The sequence below is a fragment of the Cololabis saira genome, chromosome 14 (genome assembly GCF_033807715.1).
Source record: "Cololabis saira isolate AMF1-May2022 chromosome 14, fColSai1.1, whole genome shotgun sequence".
Lineage (NCBI taxonomy): Eukaryota > Metazoa > Chordata > Actinopteri > Beloniformes > Belonidae > Cololabis > Cololabis saira.
The window spans coordinates 11,739,549-11,761,959 of record NC_084600.1 but is presented as its reverse complement, the minus strand read 5'-3'; the positions used below and the strand labels follow the sequence as shown (position 1 = coordinate 11,761,959).

General features: G+C 38.6%; 2 protein-coding genes across 3 annotated transcripts; both read left to right on the top strand.

Annotated features, from left to right (window-relative positions):
* The first annotated feature begins 4,461 nt into the window (after positions 1-4,461).
* Positions 4,462-9,447, top strand: zgc:175280 (cationic amino acid transporter 2 family protein). The gene is made up of 11 exons (XM_061740833.1): positions 4,462-4,831; positions 5,633-5,788; positions 5,924-6,080; positions 6,178-6,311; positions 6,490-6,712; positions 6,791-6,927; positions 7,201-7,303; positions 8,252-8,385; positions 8,462-8,628; positions 8,868-8,976; positions 9,077-9,447. Exons 1-11 carry the CDS (start codon positions 4,462-4,464, stop codon positions 9,217-9,219), a joined length of 1,833 nt encoding a protein of 610 aa, XP_061596817.1. The 3' UTR covers positions 9,220-9,447.
* Positions 9,448-10,583: 1,136 nt separating this feature from the next.
* On the top strand, positions 10,584-21,791 carry kif20a (kinesin family member 20A). 2 transcript variants are annotated; one of them, XM_061739685.1, is made up of 19 exons: positions 10,584-10,782; positions 11,448-11,624; positions 12,502-12,612; positions 12,758-12,877; positions 13,106-13,244; positions 13,340-13,515; positions 14,756-14,855; positions 15,743-15,955; positions 16,041-16,152; positions 16,259-16,333; positions 16,419-16,562; positions 16,670-16,838; positions 16,925-17,077; positions 18,182-18,321; positions 18,596-18,698; positions 18,877-19,066; positions 19,762-19,853; positions 19,957-20,094; positions 20,853-21,791. In XM_061739685.1, the coding sequence occupies exons 2-19, from the start codon at positions 11,454-11,456 to the stop codon at positions 21,210-21,212; spliced, it is 2,706 nt and encodes a 901-aa protein (XP_061595669.1). In that variant the 5' UTR covers positions 10,584-10,782; positions 11,448-11,453; the 3' UTR covers positions 21,213-21,791. The 2 variants fall into 2 exon arrangements, with proteins under 2 accessions (XP_061595669.1, XP_061595670.1); XM_061739686.1 differs by lacking the exon at positions 20,853-21,791 and adding an exon at positions 20,699-20,845.
* Positions 21,792-22,411: the final 620 nt, after the last annotated feature.

Sequence of the window (22,411 nt, the reverse complement as noted above, 5' to 3'; positions counted from 1 at the left end):
GTACTACTACTAGTAGTAGTAGTAGTACTACTACTTGTAGTAGTGCTAGTGGCTCTCTATTTTACAAGCCATTATTTTACCTGTATCAGGAAGTGAATAAATGTAATTTAAAACTGTATGCTAGCCAATTTGACTGGTTTTAAGATGATTGTACTGTACTTTTATTCATTTGTTTTATTGTATTCTATTTTTGCACTGTATATGTCTTTGTTGTGATATGTCATGCATGCTGTATATTTTATTTTATTTTATTCTTTTTTAAAGTCTATTAACATCTGGCGAAGGGACTGCCAATGAAAATTAGCCTTTCGGCTAACTCGGGTACATTTACTTTCTGCAAGGAATCGTTGATCAATGTACATTGTCCCTTTTTAAAAATAATGAATTATAATTAAACTTTAATAAAACAACAACATTAGTGTCACACTCTGCCCTGTTGGCAGATGCTGAGATGATGAGTTCACTCACCTCCATATCTGCTTCATGTACCACATCTGTTTGGTCTGGGTGCAGCTCATCACCGCTCATCAGCCAGCCCGCATTTAAGCTGCACTGTGTCTGAACTCCTGGCCAGATTATCTTCGCAACACGCACTACTTTCCAGCACTTGGTATTAGGTTGATGTTTTGGTTTCGACTAGGGATTTCCCCTAATCACGTCCTCTTGTCTCTGCCCTGCCCTTCTGCCCATCAAAGACAAGTCTTCCGTCTGCTCTCTCTGGATGTAGTCTGCCCTGCTGATCCACCCTCTGCCAGTTCTCCACAATCCTTCTGTCTGCTCCCTCTGGACTTTGTTTGCCCCGCTGATGGTCTGCCCAGTTCTGATACTGCTTCTGCCTCGATCACAATTCCAGCTCAATGGACCATAATCGAACAAATAGTGTGCCTATTCCTGAGCACTCACTAGCCTGCCAGTCAATACGGTTTTCTGTTGGGTCCTCAAGTCTTCAAAGGCCTGTAACCTGCTTCCAGCTGAAGAATATTCCTGTTGACCATTCTGTAATTAAAGACTTTTCTATTCTACTTGTTGTTAAGATAAGATTATCCTTTATTATATCCTTCAATGGGGAAATTCACTTTGTGCAGTAGCTGTACACTTAACACACACTTGCAGGGAAGGGTAAAAAAGTAAAAAAGATATAATTACGAAATATAAACAGTACATTGGAATGAAAAATAAAAGTAGTGCAGTACGGGAAAGAAAGAAAAACAGTGCAAAAAAAAGCAGGTTGGATGTGTGTGAGGTAGACAGATATTGCACAGATATTGCACAGATATTGCACAGATATTGCACGTCATTGTCCGTCAACTACGGTGATCAGCCTGGTTGTGGAGTCTGATGGCAGCTGTGAGGAAGGACCTGCGATGCCTCTCAGTGATGCATCGCGGGTGACGAAGCCAGTCACTGATGGATCTCCAGGGCTCTGACCGTCTCACAAAGGGGGTGGGAGACATTGTCCATGATGGATGACAGCTTAGCCACCATCCTCCTCTCCCCCACCTCCACAGGACTGCAGCCCAGGACAGAGCCGGCTCTCCTCACCACTTTGTCCAGTCTCTTCCTCTCTGCTGCTGTGATGCTGCTGCTCCAGCAGAACACACCATAAAAGATGGCCAACGCCACCACACAGTCATACATAAATACAATACTATAAAACATAAAGCTATGAGACACAGCAAGTAAGGATGTTCAACAAGCGCATAAGTCGAATATAATGTCTTTTTCTTTTACAATGTTTCGTAAATTGTTTCGGTCGTTGGCTGCAACAAAACAGAAGGTGCTATGTCCAAAGCTGGTACAGACTTTGGGGACAGCTAGTTTGATAAGTTTGCTAGACTGTAGATTGAAAACAGAGTGAGAGATGTGCAGAAGACAAGATAAGTGTTAAGCCAAGTACAGATTTGTAGATGAGTTGAAACCAGTGATTGAGTCATCTGGTGTGGAGATATGTCCAGTTCACTAGTTTATACCGGTCGCACTGGCAAGTTTTGAAAGTAGTACCTGTAGCAAAACAGATGGCTGAATGGTGGAGAGTGTCCAGTTTGCTGAGGATGGATTGTGGTGCAGAAATACACAGATGACTCTGCAACTGTGGGGTGAATCAGTGATGGACAAGAGACTCAGTACAGAAAACTGGTGGACTGTTTTCGAGCATGGTATGGGAACAATAATCTCATTTTGAATAAGAACAAGACAAAGGAGTTGATTGTGGATTTTAGGAGAGCCATGGTCAGGTCTGATAGTTTTTCCATCATGAGAGAAGAAGTGGATGAGTATAAATACTTTGGTGTTCACTTGGACAGCAAACTGAGCTGGACATACAACACTGATGCTGTTTAAAAGAAAAGACAGAGCAGACTTTACTTCTTAAGGAGGTTTAGGTCCTTCAGCATTTGCAACAAGATGTTGTATATCTTCTACAAGTCTGTTTAGGAGAGTTGAATCACATCTGCAGTCATCTGCTAGGGAGCAGCATCAGAGCCAGAGCTAATGAACAAACTGATAAAGAGGATTGGCTTTGTTCTGGGGATTGTTCTGGAGTTTAGAGCTGTTTGTGCAAAGAAGGATACTTTATACAATGAAGAAGATCATGGACAAGCCTGAGCATCTTCTTCATTACATAAAAATTCAGTAACAGATTTTCAGTCAGAGCCTGCTTCAGATCTGCTGCAACACAGACGCTACAGGAGATTCTTCCAGCCCACAGCAATAAACCTCAACATTAGTCTTTCAAGCCACTTAAATCATGAATACTGCAACAATTAATTTCTTTCTGCGGGAATAATAAAGTATTTTTAAATTGAATTGAATTGAAATATCTGCTTTTGGGGATCACATGGACAATATAAATCTAAAATTGTATACTTCAGGATTGATTTTGGTTGACCGTGCACCTGTCAACCAAAGTATCCTTAGGTACGAGACTGCAGTGTTTTGCACGGTGTGTTCACTGGTATATGAGTTACATGCATAACAGAGAAAAACCACTGACTGGGCTAAAAAAAAAAAAAAAGGAAGCTGCTGTATGTAGACTAAGAACTCCTGGGTAGACATATTCTTAATGATTTACAAGATTAAAAACAACAAAACAGATATCTTATTTGAATGAAGTCCTTTTTCTTTGTTGTTATTAATAATATAGTATAGCTATTGTGAAAGCTGATTATTGAATATATGAGGAATGTTTTTGAGTTTGCTCACTTACAGCAAATGTTAAAATTGATTTATTTTCACTTTTTTCATGATGTCTGTGACAGCTACATCCATCAACTAACAAACTACAACGCTCTTCAATCAGGATTGAAGAGCGTTCCGTTTTTTTAATCAACAAATTATATTAACCAAGTTGATTGATACTGGTCAATTGGTTACTTCTAAATCAAACTTGGAGGAAAAGAAAGAAAATTATGAACAAGTCACTTCCAACACAATATTCCTGTTTATGATTTTTGTGAATTGTTTATTCAGGCTTTCCAATTTCTTATTATAAAAATATGAATTGTAAATGAAAGTGAGTTGCAAGTTACAAAATGATCTATCAGAGATTACCAACAATTTCAAGTGGAGGTTCACAACAATGGAAAATTTTCAACAAATCGCTTCACTGTACATCATCTGCACAGAAACAGCTAAGATTAACGTCTAACAAATGTATTTCTGCTTTAAAAGGTGTATCTCTGTGCTTTCTATGGCAGTTATGTCCTATGATAAATCATTCTCATCCACTCTTTTTCAAAAATGGCACATAAGTCTGAAATGTAACATAATATGTCAAAAATGTTGGGTTGTGAGGAGTTCACAGTGAATGGATTTATCTTTTCACATGGTGAGGACTGGGACAGATCAAAACAGTCACACGCGCTATTCCTCTGAAAAGGTAAGGACGTCTTCCTTAACACTTAACATAGCGAGTATCTATTAATGTAAGTGTAGGTGGTTTCATACAGTGCATTCAACTCATTCTGATCCTGGCTAATTAGTTAGAATTGAAATAAGATGTTTCAAGATCAACTAACATAAGATTTGTGAGGATATTGCTTTACTGTCTCTGGATGCAGACACCAGGGATTTATTCATACTTGAGGACTTGATTTCTTTCTGGGGATCAAAATGCTGGACCTTACAGTAAACACTTAAAATGAGCTATTTTAGGATTTTGGATGAAATTAGAAAAACAATGATGTGTTTGTATTTGTTCATCCAGGAAGTTTAAGACAAAGGAGACCTGATTTTGTTAATTTCTCTGTATTTGGTTATCCCAGTAGAATCAGATGGTTTGCTCCTGAGTTAATTGTAAAATAGCTGACTGTTTAGTGTATGTTTTTGTTAATGGCCAATTAAAAATAATTAAAAAGAGAAAAAAAATAATATTTAATTTATAAAATGACTATGTCAACCGTCAACTTTGCACTTTTCTGAAACTATCCTCACGATGAACAAAAAATGTGTCTGGATTTACAGATGCCTGGTCAGAAGGTCCTGTTGTTCCTTCAGAGTCTGTCACGTAGGAAACCACTGGAGCCTGAAGGTGAAGTGTCCAACTTTTGCCGCTGCTTGGGCACCCTGGACCTGGTGGCCCTGGGGGTGGGCAGCACGCTGGGGGCCGGTGTTTACGTGCTGTCAGGAGAGGTGGCCAGGACCGTGGCCGGACCCAGCATCATTATCTCCTTCCTCATTGCTGCTGTGGCCTCCATCTTTGCAGGATTGTGTTATGCTGAATTTGGAGCTCGTGTTCCCAAAACGGGCTCTGCCTATCTCTACAGCTATGTGACTGTGGGGGAGATATGGGCTTTTATCACTGGCTGGAACCTGTTGCTGTCTTATGTCATAGGTATAAAAAAAAAAACATTCTTGACAACTCCAGAATTGTAATGGATGGTGCTTTAAAGGACTGTCTCAGAAAATTAGAATATTGTGATAAAGTTCTTTATTTTCTGTAATGCAATTAAAAAACCAAAAATGTCATACATTCTGGATTCATTACAAATCTACTGAAATATTGCAAGCCTTTTATTATTTTAATATTGCTGATCATGGCTTACAGCTTAAGAAAACTCAAATATCTTATCTCAAAAAATTAGAATATTCTGGGAATCTTAATCTTAAACTGTAAGCCATAATCAGCCATATTAAAATAATAAAAGGCTTGCAATATTTCAGTTGATTTGTAATGAATCCAGAATGAATTACATTTTTAGGGCCCGAGCACTTACAGTGCGGTCGGAGGCCCTATTGTATCTGTAGGAGATGTTCTTTTTATTTTCCTATTTTCTGCTATAACTTTTGAACAGGTTGTGATTCAGACATGTGGGTGATGACATTGGATTTGGTTTTGAGTCCTTGACCTTTATTGGTGAAAATTGCCCGTTCATCGCTGCTTGCAGCTTTAATTGTTTTTTTAATTGCATTGCAGAAAATAAAGAACTTTATCACAATATTCAAATTTTCTGAGACAGTCGTGTACATCTACGTATCAATCTTATCCTAATGTTGCTTCAAACTAGCCTCAAGCTTAAATTAAGACAGGTTGGAAAATATAAAAATGTTGTACAGCTTTTATACCATATGCTTGTCACTCCACTGGCTTCTGGTGTCATCTTAGTACTGCATTGTATTTATTTTAATGTTCAAGGGACATCAAGCGTAGCCAGAGCATGGAGTGGGACTTTTGATGACCTCATTGGAAACGTCATCGCCAACCTTTTGAACAAACAGGCTGCAATGAATTTACCTGGACTAGCTCCCTACCCAGACTTCTTTGCAGCTGGGCTCATAATGATCTTGGCATGTAAGTTTCATTATCGAAACTGAACTGTTTTGCTGCAATTTGTGTGAAAATGGACATAAAATTAGAAAATCTATCTGTATTTGACAAATAAATGTATTTCTGCTCACTTGGACATTTTTTTCTTTTTCTTTTCAGGCATTCTTGCATTTGGTGTGAAAGAATCAGTTGTTGTAAATAAGATTTTTACTGCCATTAATATCCTAGTGCTGCTGTTTGTTATCCTTTCTGGTGCCATAAAGGGGGACATCAACAACTGGTACATTGATGATGATACTCTTCTAAAGGGATATGAGTATGGACCTCTATTTGTTTGTAGGTTTGCGCTAGTTGCTGCTGTATTTTGTAAGCCGCCTGAATGACCAGATGACAAGCCATCTGTCACTTTTCAGCAACTACACATTCCTGAATGAAACCAGCAGATACGGCAGTGGGGGATTTTTCCCTTTTGGCTTTGGGGGAACATTATCAGGAGCAGCCACATGTTTTTATGCATTTGTTGGCTTTGACTGCATCGCTACAACAGGTGAGCAAATGGACAGTCAGCAAGATGATTTTTCTTTTTTTGTAGCGTGACTCCTGTAATGCAAAGCTCTAATTGTGATCATTTGCAGAGGACGTGCTGCAAATAATTAGTAGTGATGAAAAAAATGTATTTCCTTTTGAATAATGACATCTAAACTGTAACATGGTTATATCTCTAGGAGAGGAGGTTCGGAATCCTCAGAAGTCGATCCCAGTGGGAATAATAGCGTCTCTCCTCATCTGCTTCCTGGCTTATTTTGGTGTGTCTGCTGCCTTGACTCTTATGATGCCATACTGTTTACTCAGCATTCACAGCCCGCTGCCTGTGGCATTCACATATATCGGCTGGGGCCCTGCAAAGTATGTAGTGGCCGTTGGATCCCTCTGTGCTCTGTCAACAAGGTATGATAGGATTAGCAACTTTCTAAAAATATCTACTAATGAGCCATATTAGCTTTTTTTTCTTTCTTTTTTACTCAGCCTACTAGGATCAATGTTCCCGATGCCTCGTGTTCTCTTTGCCATGGCCAGGGATGGACTTCTCTTTAGACCTCTGAGTAAAATGAGTGACAGACAAAGTCCTGTCATAGCTACTCTGGTTTCAGGGACTGCAGCAGGTAAAAGGCACACATTGTGATCATCTGATTTCTGCTTTTAGTGATTTTTTGCAAATGTTTATTCAGTCATTATTGTTCCCTCAGTAACAGACATATGTCAACATGCACTTCATAGATATAAATATTGAAGTAAAATTATTGCATGAAATTATATTTTACTTCTATTTCAGCCTTAGTATCAGAGACCAAGTAATTGGTTTAAGTGTAATTCTGTGAAATGCAAGTAAAAAAAAGAAAAAAGGATGTGAGTTAATGCAAGTTTTATCTTTGCAGCTATTATGGCATTATTGTTTGACCTGAAGGCACTGGTTGATATGATGTCTATTGGAACCCTCTTTGCCTACACACTTGTTGCTATATGCATTCTCATTTTAAGGTATGACTCATTAGTATGCCTGTGGTGTTTTATTATTCTAAACGTAATAACTGTAATGTTTGTGAGCTTTGGTCTATGAAGGTATAGTGAAGTATAGTTATTTTTTAGTATTTCAGTCCCTATGTCGGTACCCATGTTGGTACCCATGATACTGGCAGCAGAATGGGGTTAATGTGTGGGATAATATAGTATGTCATTGGAGTCTTCAGGTGGGCACCCTCCTTGTCTGATGTTTCACTGATGAGCCCACATCTCCAGAGGGTTCAATGGTGATACTAACGTCAAGTTGGTTTGAATAGTTTATAGTTTTATTTGGATCCCTATTAGCTGCAGAAAAACTGCAGCTATTCTCCCTGGGGTCCGACACATAATATACAAAACAAGACAAAAATTAAAAACAAACCTAAAGAGGTAATATAAGAAAAAGAAAAGAAACATAGAAAAGAAAAAAAGGAAAAAAAGGATATTCTACTACAAAATATATTCTAGATTTCTGTCAAATAAGACCAGTGCTCCTTTTGACACTCACATTAAGGTTACAGTCATTCCGAAACATTTAGATGTAATGCATTTACAATAAAAAAATCATACCTTCTTTAAATAGCATCAACCAATTCAAACAATGTATAGTAATCGACAATGCGTTTATGTTATAATCACTTATTGTAACCGATCGAATCGAATACTGATGATTACAAATTTTCATGAACTAAGATAACACTGGCTTGTTTCTGTTGGAAACACATACCGGTAGATTAGATTGTGTTAAAAACAGATACATTGGATATGAACCAAGAAGAAACACAAGATACCTGTATGAGAATATTTATTTGAAGGATAAGCAGATGAACCTCTACCGAGTGTTGCTGCTGTATGTATCCAGTTACAGATGAATCTGAATCCAGTATTCATCTGCCTTCATTTATCTATATCAACTCACTTTTATAGATATCAAGCTGACCTCTGTGAGGATTCAAGTTTAGGCAAAGCAGAGCCTTTCACGTTGGGTGGCATGTTTTGTCCACCTTCCCAAGCAACAACACGGACATCAAAAAATGTGTCTAATTTAACCATTTTTATTGGTAAGTTGTCTTCGTCGTGTTACAGTTAAACATTATACTGCATATACTGTAGATGATTTTAATAGCTTTCCTCCAGTCTTTTTAGCTATCACCCTAAGCCTCTTCATATCGAAAGCTGTAAACTCCTTGCAAGCTCTTCAGTGGTGGAGTTTATTTTGTGTCTCTGTACTTGCACTGATGCGGATTTTTACTGTCATCATCATCCGGAGACAACCACAGAATATGACCAAAGCTGCTTTCATGGTATGCCACATTTACAATAATGCTGATTTTTTGAGTGCACTTATTCTTATATGCAAAAATTTGTTCATTTTTCCACAAGTAATCATTCGTTATGGAAGTGTTACCCAAGTTTTAGAGTACTCTGTTTAATGAAAAAGTGTAGTAAATCACTCGCAACTGAAAGCCATTAAGGAAGAAAACATAAGTCTTTGTACACATCTTAATAAGAGACATTATTTTCCCCATGTTTCATGCTACAGGTGCCTTTGGTGCCATTGCTGCCCTCTTTTAGCACCTTTGTGAATGTCTATCTTATGGTTCAGCTCGGATCAGACACCTGGATCCGCTATGCAGTGTGGATGGGGTTAGGTAAGAGAAAAACATCACGATAAACCAAATACTCTTAAATGCATAACATGATTGTGAAAATAATTAGTATATGTTGTCTTTTTTTCCTTTTTTTTAACAGGTTTAGTCATCTACTTTTGTTATGGTGTACACCACAGCGTGCAAAAACAAAGGCTTGACAATTCACAAAACCGAGTCCGTTTTCAAAGCATCACTACCACTATAGGACAGAGCATTCGACCTGGACAAGATTTTGATGGATAGATCATGTACATAAGTGACACTAATTGTGTTATGAATTCAATGCATTTAATTGTGTTTTCCATTAAATGACATTTTTGGGCATACTCTTCATTATTTACTTCTTATTCAATGTTTTTCCATTTTCATTGCTGATGACAGAAGACATGCCACAGTTGTTTAAAAAGAAAAGATTTGGCTCAGGTTCCCTGTATTCACATTCTTCACTCATATTACAGCCAGTTACTTTGAATTAACCGTTAAGTTGTTTCATATGCTTTATGCATATATCATATTGATTGTGACTGGTGCCGATTATTACATTTGTTTTTAACTGTAGCCGACATGTGAAATAAACATGCCTTTCAATCTATATATGAGAAAATCTGCACTTTCTTCTTCCTGCTGCCCGTATGTTTTCAGATAGTTGACGAATCTTTATTTTATTTGTTTAGATTATTATTATTTACCCACGACAAAAACAGATCCTAAAGGCCTTCCACTTTAAGGTTATTTATTTATTTTTTTAAACTTTATTTAAAAGAATTATCACAGAATAGTATACAGGAACAGTATACAAATAGAATACAGAACATGTGCCAGGGGTGATGTTCGTTATTCAAGAAGATTATACATATTACACAAGTCTACGGTTTTAATAGCCTTTTCATTTGTTGATTTAGTGATTAGTTTTAAGTAAAGTTCAATTTAAAAGCAAGGGGTTTTCTTTGAAAATGTATTTTCCTTCTTTCTTAGGGAAACAATGGAAACCAAAAACAACATTTCCCCAATGTAAATTAAAATCTATAGTGAAAGAGTCAATAATACATTTGCTAATATCTGCCCATAGTTTTTCGAATGAGAGCAAAGCCAGAATAACAAAGCCGTACAAAACCAGAATAACTGTTTCTGGATGTAAATTACAGAAGGAACAGTTCGTATTAATGTCCTTTTTAAATTTCTACATGTAATGGCTAGCAGGATAATATTTATGTATGATTTTGTAAGAGACCTCCTTTAACCTTATTTTTGATTAAAAACTTGTTAGGAAGCATCCAAGTTTTTTTCCAATCAATATGATCTGTGAAACGATTCCAATAAACAGTAATATTAGGGGTAGCAACAATATCTTTTTGAAATAAGGCACGTACAATTTTATTATTATTATTATTCTTTTGGGTCAGTGAAAAACATATTTTACCTACTGGAGAGTCAGTTGAGAATGGGACACTTTAAGGGTTATTTAATTCACGAAAGCGGTCTCTGTTAAAGTAGGCGTGGTTTAGATAGCCACGTGACCATTTAAGCCAATCAGAGCGTAGTAAGCGGGGCACATTAGCCAATCAGCGTCTCTACCAAGAGCGGAACCGCATTGTTCAAAAATCAAATGCAGTCAGGTACACAGCTCCCACACCCAGAAACAAGCATGTTCGGAGAGCCAGAGTCGCTACAGATTTAACACTGTAATTTAACTTTTGGTTGGTTAGGTTTGGCAGTTTACCGAGGATATTTATCTGATTTATGTTCTGGGATCCCGTGGTTCATCTCACTTTCGACGGAAGCAAGTAAAACTGTCTTTACTTGAAGGTGGGTCTTTTGTGGCAAACCGCATGTAATTGTGATAACAAACCTGCTGTAATGTATGTTGACTAATTTGAATGATTATGGGTGTTTTTATAACCATGAAAGCCAGGATCGGTAACATTTGTTATTTGTTTGGAAGGAGTGACTTTGAAAAGCCCCTTTGGACGGTCAAACCTTAAAGTTAATGCTCTGTATAAGTGCTACTTTCTTCTCGAGGTAAAGCTGCTTTGGTTACCGGGAATATAACAGAAAAAAAGAAAAATGTTCTTTGTAAAATTCACTTTAGCTATGAATGACTTTAAACCCATTATTGACTGTTCCACTAACCTTTTATGACGCTAAAAACACATAGCCCGAGCTACATTCCTAAAAGGTCATAACCATGACAATTGACGATTTGCCATGGCTCACATATTTTATAAAATATTTCTATTTTAATAAGTTACTTTGAGCTATTGTTATCTTATAATTATTCGTGGAAGTAGTCATAATTTTGTTTTAATTAGGGCACAAAACAGAATTAATAGTCGAGGGTATTCAGTGCCATTCGCCTCGTTGCCGCCAGATGTCGCTAAATTCCACACCGACCCTGAAACTCCAGATTTCAGTTCATATCAGGTTTTATTTATGTTGCTCAGACTCCTAACGATTTGGCCTATTTACTGCAGGTGAGCATGGCCCTCTCTCTGTCCTCCCCATGTGGGTTCCGCTCTGACGAGGAGGAGGAGGAAATGGCTGTGTTGGAGTCGACAGCAGCAGAGCACGGGGTCCCGGCCAGACCCCGTCTGCCTGAGATCTCTGTCATCTCCCCCGGTCTGGACCTGCAGCCATCCAGTACAGGATCGGTGAGTCCATGGGAGGGTTGGATTTAGTGTTGCAATGCACCAGCAAGGCTTTTAACTGAAAACGCTGAAGTGTCTGATCATGAGTTCATCACAGTTTCTTCCCCCAAGCTGTTGCTCTGATGAACTCTCAATTATAATAAGACAATCATATGCTGTAACAATGCACCTTCCAATAATCATATCACATTCTGCTGCACCTTTCACTTTTTAAAAATTGTATACAGGACTGTCTCAGAAAATTAAAATATTACGATAAAGTTCTTTATTTTCTGTAATGCAATTTTAAAAAAAAAAAAAAAAAAAAAAAAAAAAAAAAAATGTCATACATTCTGGATTCATTACAAATCAACTGAAATATTGCAAGCCTTTTATTATTTTAATATTGCTGATTATGGTTCACAGCTTAAGATTCCCAGAATATTAAAATATTTTGAGATAGGATATTTGAGTTTTCTTAAGCTGTAAGCCATGATCAGCAATATTAAAATAATAAAAGGCTTGCAATATTTCAGTTGATTTGTAATGAATCCAGAATGTATGACGTTTTTGTAATTGCATTACAGAAAATCACAATATTCTAATTTTCTGAGACAGTTCTGTATATGTTACTAAGAGCTGTCATTTGTCTATTACCTATTTAATGTAGAGTGAGCAAAAACAACCGAATCAAATTCCATGTCTTGTCTGACCTGACCTGGTCAAATAAACGTGATTCTGATAAAATTTTATCCGTTGCAAAAATATTCTGCATCAAACTTGTAAACATATCTATTTTTTTGTGTAGAGCTCTGCTGTACTTTCTGCCATTTTTGGCACGTTGAATGGTTTCAGACGATGTTTTTCTTCTTTTTTTTAAAAAAAATGTGTGCCTTTTTAGAAAGTTGCAGTGAAACCTGGAAGCAGCGATGAAGGCCTTAGTGAGAGGGTGAAGGTTTTTCTGCGCATCAGACCACTTACTGATGCAGAGAAGGACCAGAGAGAAGCACAGGTGAGACAATAGACAATCAAATCAGCCTTTCCTGAGGGTGTTGGTATTTTTCTTTGAGTAAAAGTTTACGTTGTCTGTTATGTTTTTCTTTTCCTATATTTACTAATATTATAACATTTGCAATTGATGCTTTCTCCTTTCTTAGGATTGTGTGGTTGTCCAAGATGAGGAGACCCTGCTGCTCAAAGCTCCAAAGGATTCTCAGAACATGAGGGCAGCGGAGAGGGGCATAACCCAGAGCCTTCACAAGTTCAGCTTCTCAAAGGTAGGACGGTCACTGGTTTACCTGCTGTCCTTAAGCTTTTATTTGACTGCCTGAAAGCATTTTAACTTGAAGACGGATGCAACTGTTAGTCACGTGGAGGTGAAAAATATGACAAACAGAAAACAAGTTGGGTTGTGGACAAGAGGAAAGATGGAGACTTGTTACTTATCTTTTTGCTGACTTGAAGGTGAGAAGGGAATTCTGATTTCTGTCAATGACATTTCACAGATCTTTGGTCCAGAAACAACACAGCAACACTTTTTTGAGAGCACAATGAAGAATATGGTAGGCGATGTGCTGAAAGGAGAAAACAGACTCGTCTACACTTACGGTGTCACCAACTCTGGAAAGACTTACACCATTCAAGGTTTGTTTTTTTTATTTTTGTTGTTTTTTAATGTGGACATTATTCAATGTATGATTGTGTTGTAGATGCTTTTCTCACAAAACTTTGAACCGCAGGGAGCGGTCAAGAGGCGGGCCTCCTGCCTCGCGCTCTAGCGTCTCTGTTCAGGAAAGTGCAGGACCGTCTCTACGGGGCCATGGACCTGAAGCCTTCCATGTACCAGGATGTGAGACAACTTGGCCCCAGTGAGGTCAGGGTGGAGGAAATCCGGAGAAACTCTCTGCTCAAGGAGGTAAACATAGGAACAACCTGTGAAGGACTTAAAGAATAGATATAACAAGTCTAGGAAATAGTGACTACGTTTCCATGCAGTCAAAATTGGGGTTAAGGTCAATATTCCGGTTACTGAAACATTCGGAATAATCTGTTTCCATGCGTGAGCAAACAGGGTTATCCCTGTATACATGGTGATTGTAATCATTTGGGATATCTGGATCAAACCAGCGCTTGATCTGGTCTGGCGTTCGTACAGATCCTGCTTCGCGCAACTTTTCCCTCACCTTTTTGTAAATCTCTCTATCCCGGTACTTTCTACCGTCTACAAATGTCAAAATGTTCATATCTTTCATTACATTTATGAAGTGATTAGTCTCCTCCTGGTCTTGTGTTTCTCCGTGTTTATAAGAACTTCCTGGACTCAAAAGACCAAGATTCATTGCAAAAGAACATGCGCAGAAAATAAATTCCTGTTCCTTTTGATGGGGATATTCCGTTAGGCTAAACATGATCAAATATTCATGTTAGAAAAGGAGTTACCCAGGGGTCATATTCGGGTTTTTAAAAACCGGGATATGAGCAAATTCCGGTTATTCAAAGGGGTTATTGGTGTTTACATGGCTGTGCAAAACCGGGTTATTGCTAATATTCCGGTTAGAAAAGGGTTATTGACTGCATGTAAAAGTAGTCATTGTAATAACGTTGGAATATATTGATACTTCTGTTGCATCATCTTAACCTTCAAGGAGTCTGTTCTGTTACAGTACCTACATGATGATATTGCTTACAGTGTTAATAATAATAATAATAATTCATTTTATTTAGCAGCGCCTTTCACGTCACCCAAGGTCACCTTACAGAATAAAAACAAAACAAAACAAATCCGGAAAATACAATAGTAATACAATAGAAAATACATACACAATACAAACAATAGACAACCGAGGAGCAACAGTACAGATAACAGAACAGTATGGTGGGAGGTAGTGTGTGGTGACCGGTCAAAGTGAATGGGCAAGTTTAAACAGGTGAGTCTTGAGTTGCGTTTTGAAGGTGGTGATGGAGTCTATTTGTCTTATGTGTGGGGGGAGGGAGTTCCAGAGTCTGGGTGCCGTGCAACTGAAGAAGAATATAGCAGTTTTAAAAAACTTCATTTGGGAACCTGCTCATCTAATTATGTTGTTTTTTTTAAAGTAGGGAGGGCAGGGACACTGAAAATAAAAAATTAATCCTACAATGCCTCTTGTGCATTACAGGATGAGAGTTCGACCTCTCGGCGAGTTGGCAACACTACACTCTGGGACAGCGGTGTTGGAGGACTGTCCTCCACAACTCGCATTACTACCCAGCTTGAAGGTGAGGAGGAACACAGTGTTGTCCATGTGGTGACAGATGTAATTGACTATTCACTCGTGGGAACATAATAGAGGGTCTGCATTGATGTCACTTTCCCACGTGACCACGCCCTCTTACTCGAGTGACAAAAACAGCTGCAACTAGTGGAGAAGACGGGATAACAGCCGATTATTGGCTTAAATTAAAGGCAGTTGGACTTGACAGTGACCCGTACAGTTACCCCAAGAAGCAGTGGTCCATGGACATTAATATTTGGCCACAAATCCAGTTTCCTGATATTTTTATGAACTTAATTTCTACGCCGGGGAAAAACACGAAGCAAAGCTTGAAGGCATACAAAAGTCTTGATGCTTGGTCCGACTTCAAGGCAGGATTTGTTGTAGAAATTAAAGTGATGAGGACACCGAATTTTATGATTGGACCGTTTAACGTTAGATACCCAAAAATCCAACATTACCTGATACAAAATGGGAACCCCAAATCCACGTTTCGGTGTCTGGAATCCAGTTGTTTCTGTGAATTGCAGCGATCCATTTGTCTCTCTTAAGCTTATTTTTCAGCAGTCTGTAAAACGATAACTCTGATTTCTTACAGTTCTTACAGTACAGTCCCACAACAGCTCTTTCCCATTTTAGATGTTTTCCAGTTGCTCAAACTGAAAGTTTACGCTGCCACTCAGTGTTTCTGCCACTCAGTGGGCGTAACCCTCTGTGAAGTCACATCTGTGGCGTCATGCACATTCCCTCTATAATATCATACTGTCAACAAGGTTGAAATATATGCCAAAAAAAAGATCCTAGTTGTTTTATCCATCCAGTCATGTTCATACTTACTGTGGCAGGACTCAATTCTGCCTTCAACACATTTCCGTCCATCTCTCTCTGCAGACCCGGACAGTGTTTTTCTGGAGCCAGACAGCCTCTCACTCAGTGGAGGGGACGGCCTGGAGGAAGGGGTGCAGTTTTCCATCTGGGTGTCCTTCTACGAGATCTACAACGAGTTCCTGTATGACCTGCTGGACGCATCGCCGTCCCACCAGCTCAAGAAAAGAGTCACCCTGCGGCTCAGTGACGACAGGCAGGGCAACCCCTATGTGAAAGGTAACACTGGTTCATTCATGGATATAATGGATTATTTGATAAGATTAAACCTCCCAAAACTTAGCCCCATTTCCTCTTGTATCAGATCTCACGTGGATCCAAGTCCGCAGTGCTGAGGAGGCATGGAGGATTCTGAGGGCGGGGCATCGTAACCAGAGCTTCGCCAGCACTCATCTTAACCAAAACTCCAGCAGAAGGTAGGAGGATGTCAAACTTTAGCGCTTTTTTTTTTTTACTACCTTCGTTGAATTGTTTTTTTATGGCTTGTATACATTGCTAATCATAAATCTATTGCGGGTTTAGCCACAGCATCTTCTCTATCCGCGTCCTGCATGTCCACCCTGAAGCTTGTCCAGGCCAGGTCATGCACATTAGCGAGTAAGTTAAGCTGTTGTTGCTACAAGTTATTTAGATTTTTGTCACATTGATTATGAAATTCAAACCTTTACTTGGTCTTCTTCAGACTGACTGTGTGTGACTTGGCCGGGTCTGAGCGCTGTAAGGAACAACGAAACGGAGAGAGGATGAAGGAGGCCACCAACATCAACACTTCCCTTTTAACTCTCGGTCGCTGCATCGCGGCGCTGAGGCACAACCAGAACAACAAGTGCGTTTCCAACATGTGATGTGGTTTTAGCAAATAGTCCAAAACATGAAACTGAGTTATTTGAGAGAAATCTATATATTTATGAGGCTTTTCTAATGCATTCACAGGTCGCGACTCCAACAAGTGGTGCCATTCAGGGACAGTAAACTGACCCGTGTCCTGCAGGGTTTCTTCTGTGGGCGAGGAAACTCCTGCATGGTGGTAAACATCAATCCATGTCCCTCTATCTATGACGAGACCCTGCAGGCCCTCAAATTCTCTGCTATTGCTACCCAGGTAGGAAAACATGGTTACGTTCTGATTTTGCACATTAGATTAAAGTTAAAAAATGAGAAGTAAGGGTTAAATTCTTGCAATTTCAGCTTGTTCACGGCCCATCTACAAAGACCAGAGTGGCCTACATCCTGTCTCTACTCCGTGAGCCGACAGCAAACGGTCATGAAAGCATGCTGATAGAGGAGGAAGAGGATGAAAGTGATGTGGAAGATGGAGATATGACCTTGTTGAATAATGAGGTAATGTTCCTCATCTCCTGTATAAGAAATTAATAATTACAGTTTTAGATTTAAAACCATTTCCACGAACACAGTTATTCAAGAACACACCAATCTATAAAACAGTTGTCACAAAATATTGTTTTTAAGGATTTTACTTTGAGTATTATAAACATTTCAACATTTTTAATTGAAATTTTCAATAGAAAGGGGGGGGGGGGCACAAAGCTAAATAGCAGCATAAAGCAGACAAATTAAAGGAGTATGATTGGATGAGTACCATGCACAAATAAGTTATCCTGTACACCTTACATACATTCTTGCATTTCTCATATCAACCGTGTATCAATAAGCAGTGTATGATCCAAAGCGTGGGGTGGGGGATAGGACAGAGATGTGGTGAGCTACAGATCAAATGTGTTTGCATCAAATTTCTTCTCAAAAAAGTCTAAGAAGGGGTGCCAGGTTTTCTGGAACTTTTTAACCAAACCCTGGACTGTTTATCAGATTTTTTTTTTTTTTTTTCTAGTTTGAGGGCTGACATTACCTCATGAATCCAGCATGCGTGAGTTGGGGGTGCAAAGGATTTCCACACAATAAAGAAAGCTTTTAACAGCAACAGTGCATCCTGAAGTATATGAATGTCTGTTGACAGCCAGGCCAGCTTCCCAACCCAACCTGCCACTGCAGCCTCAAACAATACAATAAGATAGAATAAAATAAAACCGTGCATTATTAACAAATACATATTCAGAAATGAGTCACTTGTTAACAGCCTGGCACTGTGACACAGTAAAAAGATGGATTAGAAAGTGAAAAAATAAAGATTACAGGAAATGCTGTCTGTCCCATAATATGTAAATGAACTGACAGAGTAAGTAACAGACTCCCAACATGTCAGTCTCAGGGACTAGGATAAAATGAAAGCCTGCATATGCATTAATGGAAATATTTCTAAATAAATCACTTAATAGATTGACCTCTTGAAATATTGTCCAGTGAAACTGCACTACATGGGAATATTATGAACATGAACGTTTATGATTTCTACCTGCTAAGATGGTCTAAACTCACACATCTCTAAAGCTGGTCCAGTGTTTTAACAGCCATCTGTATTTTCTGAAGGCTTTGCTGCAGGCTATTGATGTCCTGAAGAGAGAAGTGCGGCGCCAACGGGAGGAAAAAGAGGTTCTTGAGGCGAATGTGAGAGAGCAGGTGGTCTCTGAGATGATGGAGGTCATCTCTAGAATGGAAGAAGGTTTCAGGTGTGTCTGCATGCTTTTTATTTATTTATAATCATGAAATCTGCTTTAAATTACAGAGATTAAATGCTTATCTAGAAATGGCATCTGTGATCCCGTCTACTAGTGTTTAGATGTCTGTAATGGTTGGGTTGTTGTCACGTAAGAGCAACATAACATTCTTATTAATGCTGAGGAATAAGAATCATGCTTGCTTACCTTATTGTAATAGTAATGTAAGAAAGATGTAGTTAAACACAAAGAATTCTGTTAATTTTGACATTTTCTTGCCCAATAGCGAGACATTGGAGGCCGAGAGGGCTCTGATCGAAGAGAGGTACGAGGACAAGATAACAAACTTGCAAAAACATCTGAAGAAATTCTACAGCGAGGAGCTGAAGGTCTGACTCTGATGACAAGCTTTTCTCATACTTTCAGATGTTGCCTGTCCATGATTTGTTGCATGTTTGAACAGTCTACAGCTGAGTTATAATTATTAAGAGTAACATCAGTGTAGTTTGATCTGTAATGCATGTTCAAATGTATTTAAAGCACTCGTCCTCTCGTTCTTTACCATAGGAGCGTGATAAGGAGATTGAAGACTTGTCTGCTGCCCTTGAGGAAAAGAAGGGTGAAACACTTCCTACTCTGGCCCAGCAGGGAGAGCTGGAAGGCCCTCGCCGCTCTCAGCGCCTCACATCTCACACTGCTGTCAGACTGCAGGCTGAACTTGACCAGTGTCGTGCTGAGCTGCTCACCAAGACGCAGGGTAAACGGCTGACGGGAAGATTTCTTTTATTATGAGTTAATGCTGGGAAATAGGGCTGGTCGATATGGACCAAAAGTCAAATCTCAATATTTTCTAGATGAATGGCGATACTCGATATATATCGATATTTTTTCTGTGCCATAATTGGGGTTTCCCTCAAAGCATTATAGCATAGCATCTCTGTTAGCTTCATTTTTTCTGAGGCAAACCCTTAAAAAAACAGTCAATTTTAATACAAAGCCTCGTGCCAAATGTCACACAGGTACCTTTTATTAACAGAGGTCTGCACAATATGAAAATGAATAAAACAAATGAAATAAAAATAAACTGCCTGCATATATAGAATAAAAATGCTTCTTGAATAAAATAAAACAAATATCCCTTTCCTGCATAACAATTAAATTAAAATACACTGTGCAATTAATACAATGTAGACAGTAACAGGCAGACTTTTCCACTGAGGTTGACAGTTGTGCAAATAACAAAACATTTGTGCAAATCTCAAATAAAAGATTCAAGTCAATTTGTCACAAAATAAGCTATATCAATATATTTTTTTTTAAATCGATATCAACGATATTGTCTCGTACCGCGTTTGAAAATATATCGATATATATTAAAATCTCGATATATCGCCCAGCCCTACTGGGAGACATAAATGGTCGTTGACAGTTTTGCTCCATTTCCCTGCACAGAAATAACAAATCTGAAGATGCAGTCTGAAGTGTCGGGTTCAGCCGGCGCCCTCACCAGCGCTGCGGATCGCAAGTTGCAAGAAGGTCAGCGGGTAAGTAACTGCTCCATGATTACAAAAGGTTCTTTTCACTGTTGCTGCTTATGAGATACTGAAATTCCTACTACTTTCTTTTTCTTTTTTTTCCCCCCCATAGAATTTGCGACAGCTGCGTCTGGACTTGCAGAAACTGGGTGTGGATTTGCAGTCGGGAGAACGAGCCTGTTGTCGCAATACAGGAGGGGAAAGACTGCGGCACGTGTTAACGGCTGCAGATGAAACTCTCGCCAAACAGGTACAGCCACATATCCAATGATGCGTACATTTGTAAACTGATCTTTTCTGTTACTCAACAGTGTGCTTACAAGACTGTCTCAGAAAAATTAGAATAGTGATTTTCTGTAATGCAATTACAAAAATGTCATACATTCTGGATTCATTACAAATCAACTGAAATATTGCAAGCCTTTTATTATTTTAATATTGCTGATCATGGTTTTCATGGAGTTAAGAAAACTCAAATATCCTATCTCAAAAAATTTGAATATTCTGGGAATCTTAATCTTAAACTGTAAGCCATGATCAGCAATATTAAAATAATAAAAGGCTTGCAATATTTCAGTTGATTTGTAATGAATCCAGAATGTATGACATTTTTGTTTTTTTAATTGCATTACAGAAAATAAAGAACTTTATCACAATATTCTAATTTTCTGAGACAGTCCTGTAGTGTTTGGAGGAAAATGCATTAGAAGAAAGTATCTGATTGTTTGTCTCCACATTCATCATTCAATCAGTACTTACTAAAAAGTTATATATATATTATATATGAGTTCTCATTTTAAACTACTCTCTCTCCCCCTTTGTTCTCTTTCTAAATTAACTATAACTAAATTCAGGTGTCTAACATCTGTATTGGGTGATTTACTGCATTAGACTCTTAGAGCATGGTGCACTTTTTATTTATTTATTTTTTTGTCACTAAACTCCCTACCTGACCCTTCACCTCCCCTCTGTGTGCTGGTTTAACCCTTTTAACTGACTTCTTCTCAGAACCAGGTCCTGATGGAGCTCCAGAGCAGCTTGATCCTGGTCAAAGCAGAACTGCGCCGGAAAGCAGAGCCCCTGGCAGCTTGTTCCCAGCTGCCTCCTACGAGTGTTAATGCCTCCACCACACCAGCTTCTTGCAAAAAGAGGGGCTGCATTCCCAACACAAGCGATGCTGAAAACCGGCCTCTTCAAAAACGGCCCTTTTTCCAGTCTTTGTTCCCGTCACGTACCCCAACGCATAAATACAACGCTGAAGATTTAAGCCTTACGCCTTATTCACGCATCCTGCGTTCTCGACAGCAGTCTCCACCTCGCAGCCCCATCCCCACCTCCACCCCCAGCAGGCTCAGGGGGAAGTACTGAGCTCCTCAGAGCTTTAGTAAATGTTATGGAAAAAAATTATGGCTACTTCTTTATATTTTTATGTCTTTTTATATTTACTTTTCTTGCGGTTAACTCACCGTCATGCCAAATGGCCTTTATGCCAGTAAAACAGTTGATGCTTTAAAAGTTGTAGTACAGATGCTCATTTGTTGCTGCATGTGTGTGAATCAGATGCTCATTTGTTGCTGCATGTGTATGAATCAATCATTTATTCTTTCAGATGGCTTTGTGCTTTAATATAACAATTTCTGAAATCGCCAGTATCACTGAAACTGTAGTAGAGAGCAAATCACACACAATAGTGAATCTTTTTGCTGAAAAAGTTCAGTTTATTATTTATATATATATATATATATATATATATATATATATATATATATGTGTATTATCACACACAGTTGGGATTCATAGTGGAAAACATGCTTTTGGTTTGTCTGATGTGTACATGTAAATAATACAAGATGTCCTTTCTATTTCCATGTCCAGTGTCTGACACATTTTTGGTTTGTTCCTTCACTTAAGCTAAACTCTTGTATTAAAAATACTTTATTCATACAAGTAAGTTATGTATGTTTGCTTATTGGACCTACGGTATTTGAAGGAAAAGAGGTGCACCAGGGTTTCCATGTGTTCTGGAAAACCAGGAAAATGAAGGAAAAAAAGTGTCCTGGAAAATGATCCTCTCCTGCCTTGAATGTGAACGGTTTAAAAGTGGTGTGTATGCGCATCTGTTGTCACGTGATCAGGGCAGCAATAAGGGCTGCGCCCCACGTGACTCTTATCAGCCAATCAGATCTCTTCTGCTCAGAGCGGTGCTCCAACCCGGAGCTGCCAGTTGACTGCAGCTAAATTTAAGGACTTTTCAGACGCCGTTATGGACTAAACGCTTAAATAAGGAAGCTTATTGCATTCACTTGAGAAAAAAAAAACTGCTCTCTTTTTCTGAATTAACAAGATAATTATCTCTGAATTCCGAGAAAGGTTTTAATGAAAAAAAAAAAAAAAAAATCTGCTTACAACCTGCGAGAAGCTGTCACGTGACCTGCATACAGGACTGTCTCAGAAAATAAGAATATTGTGATTTTCTGTAATGCAATTACAAAAACAAAAATGTCATACATGCTGGATTCATTACAACTCAACTGAAATATTGCAAGCCTTTTATTTTAATATTGCTG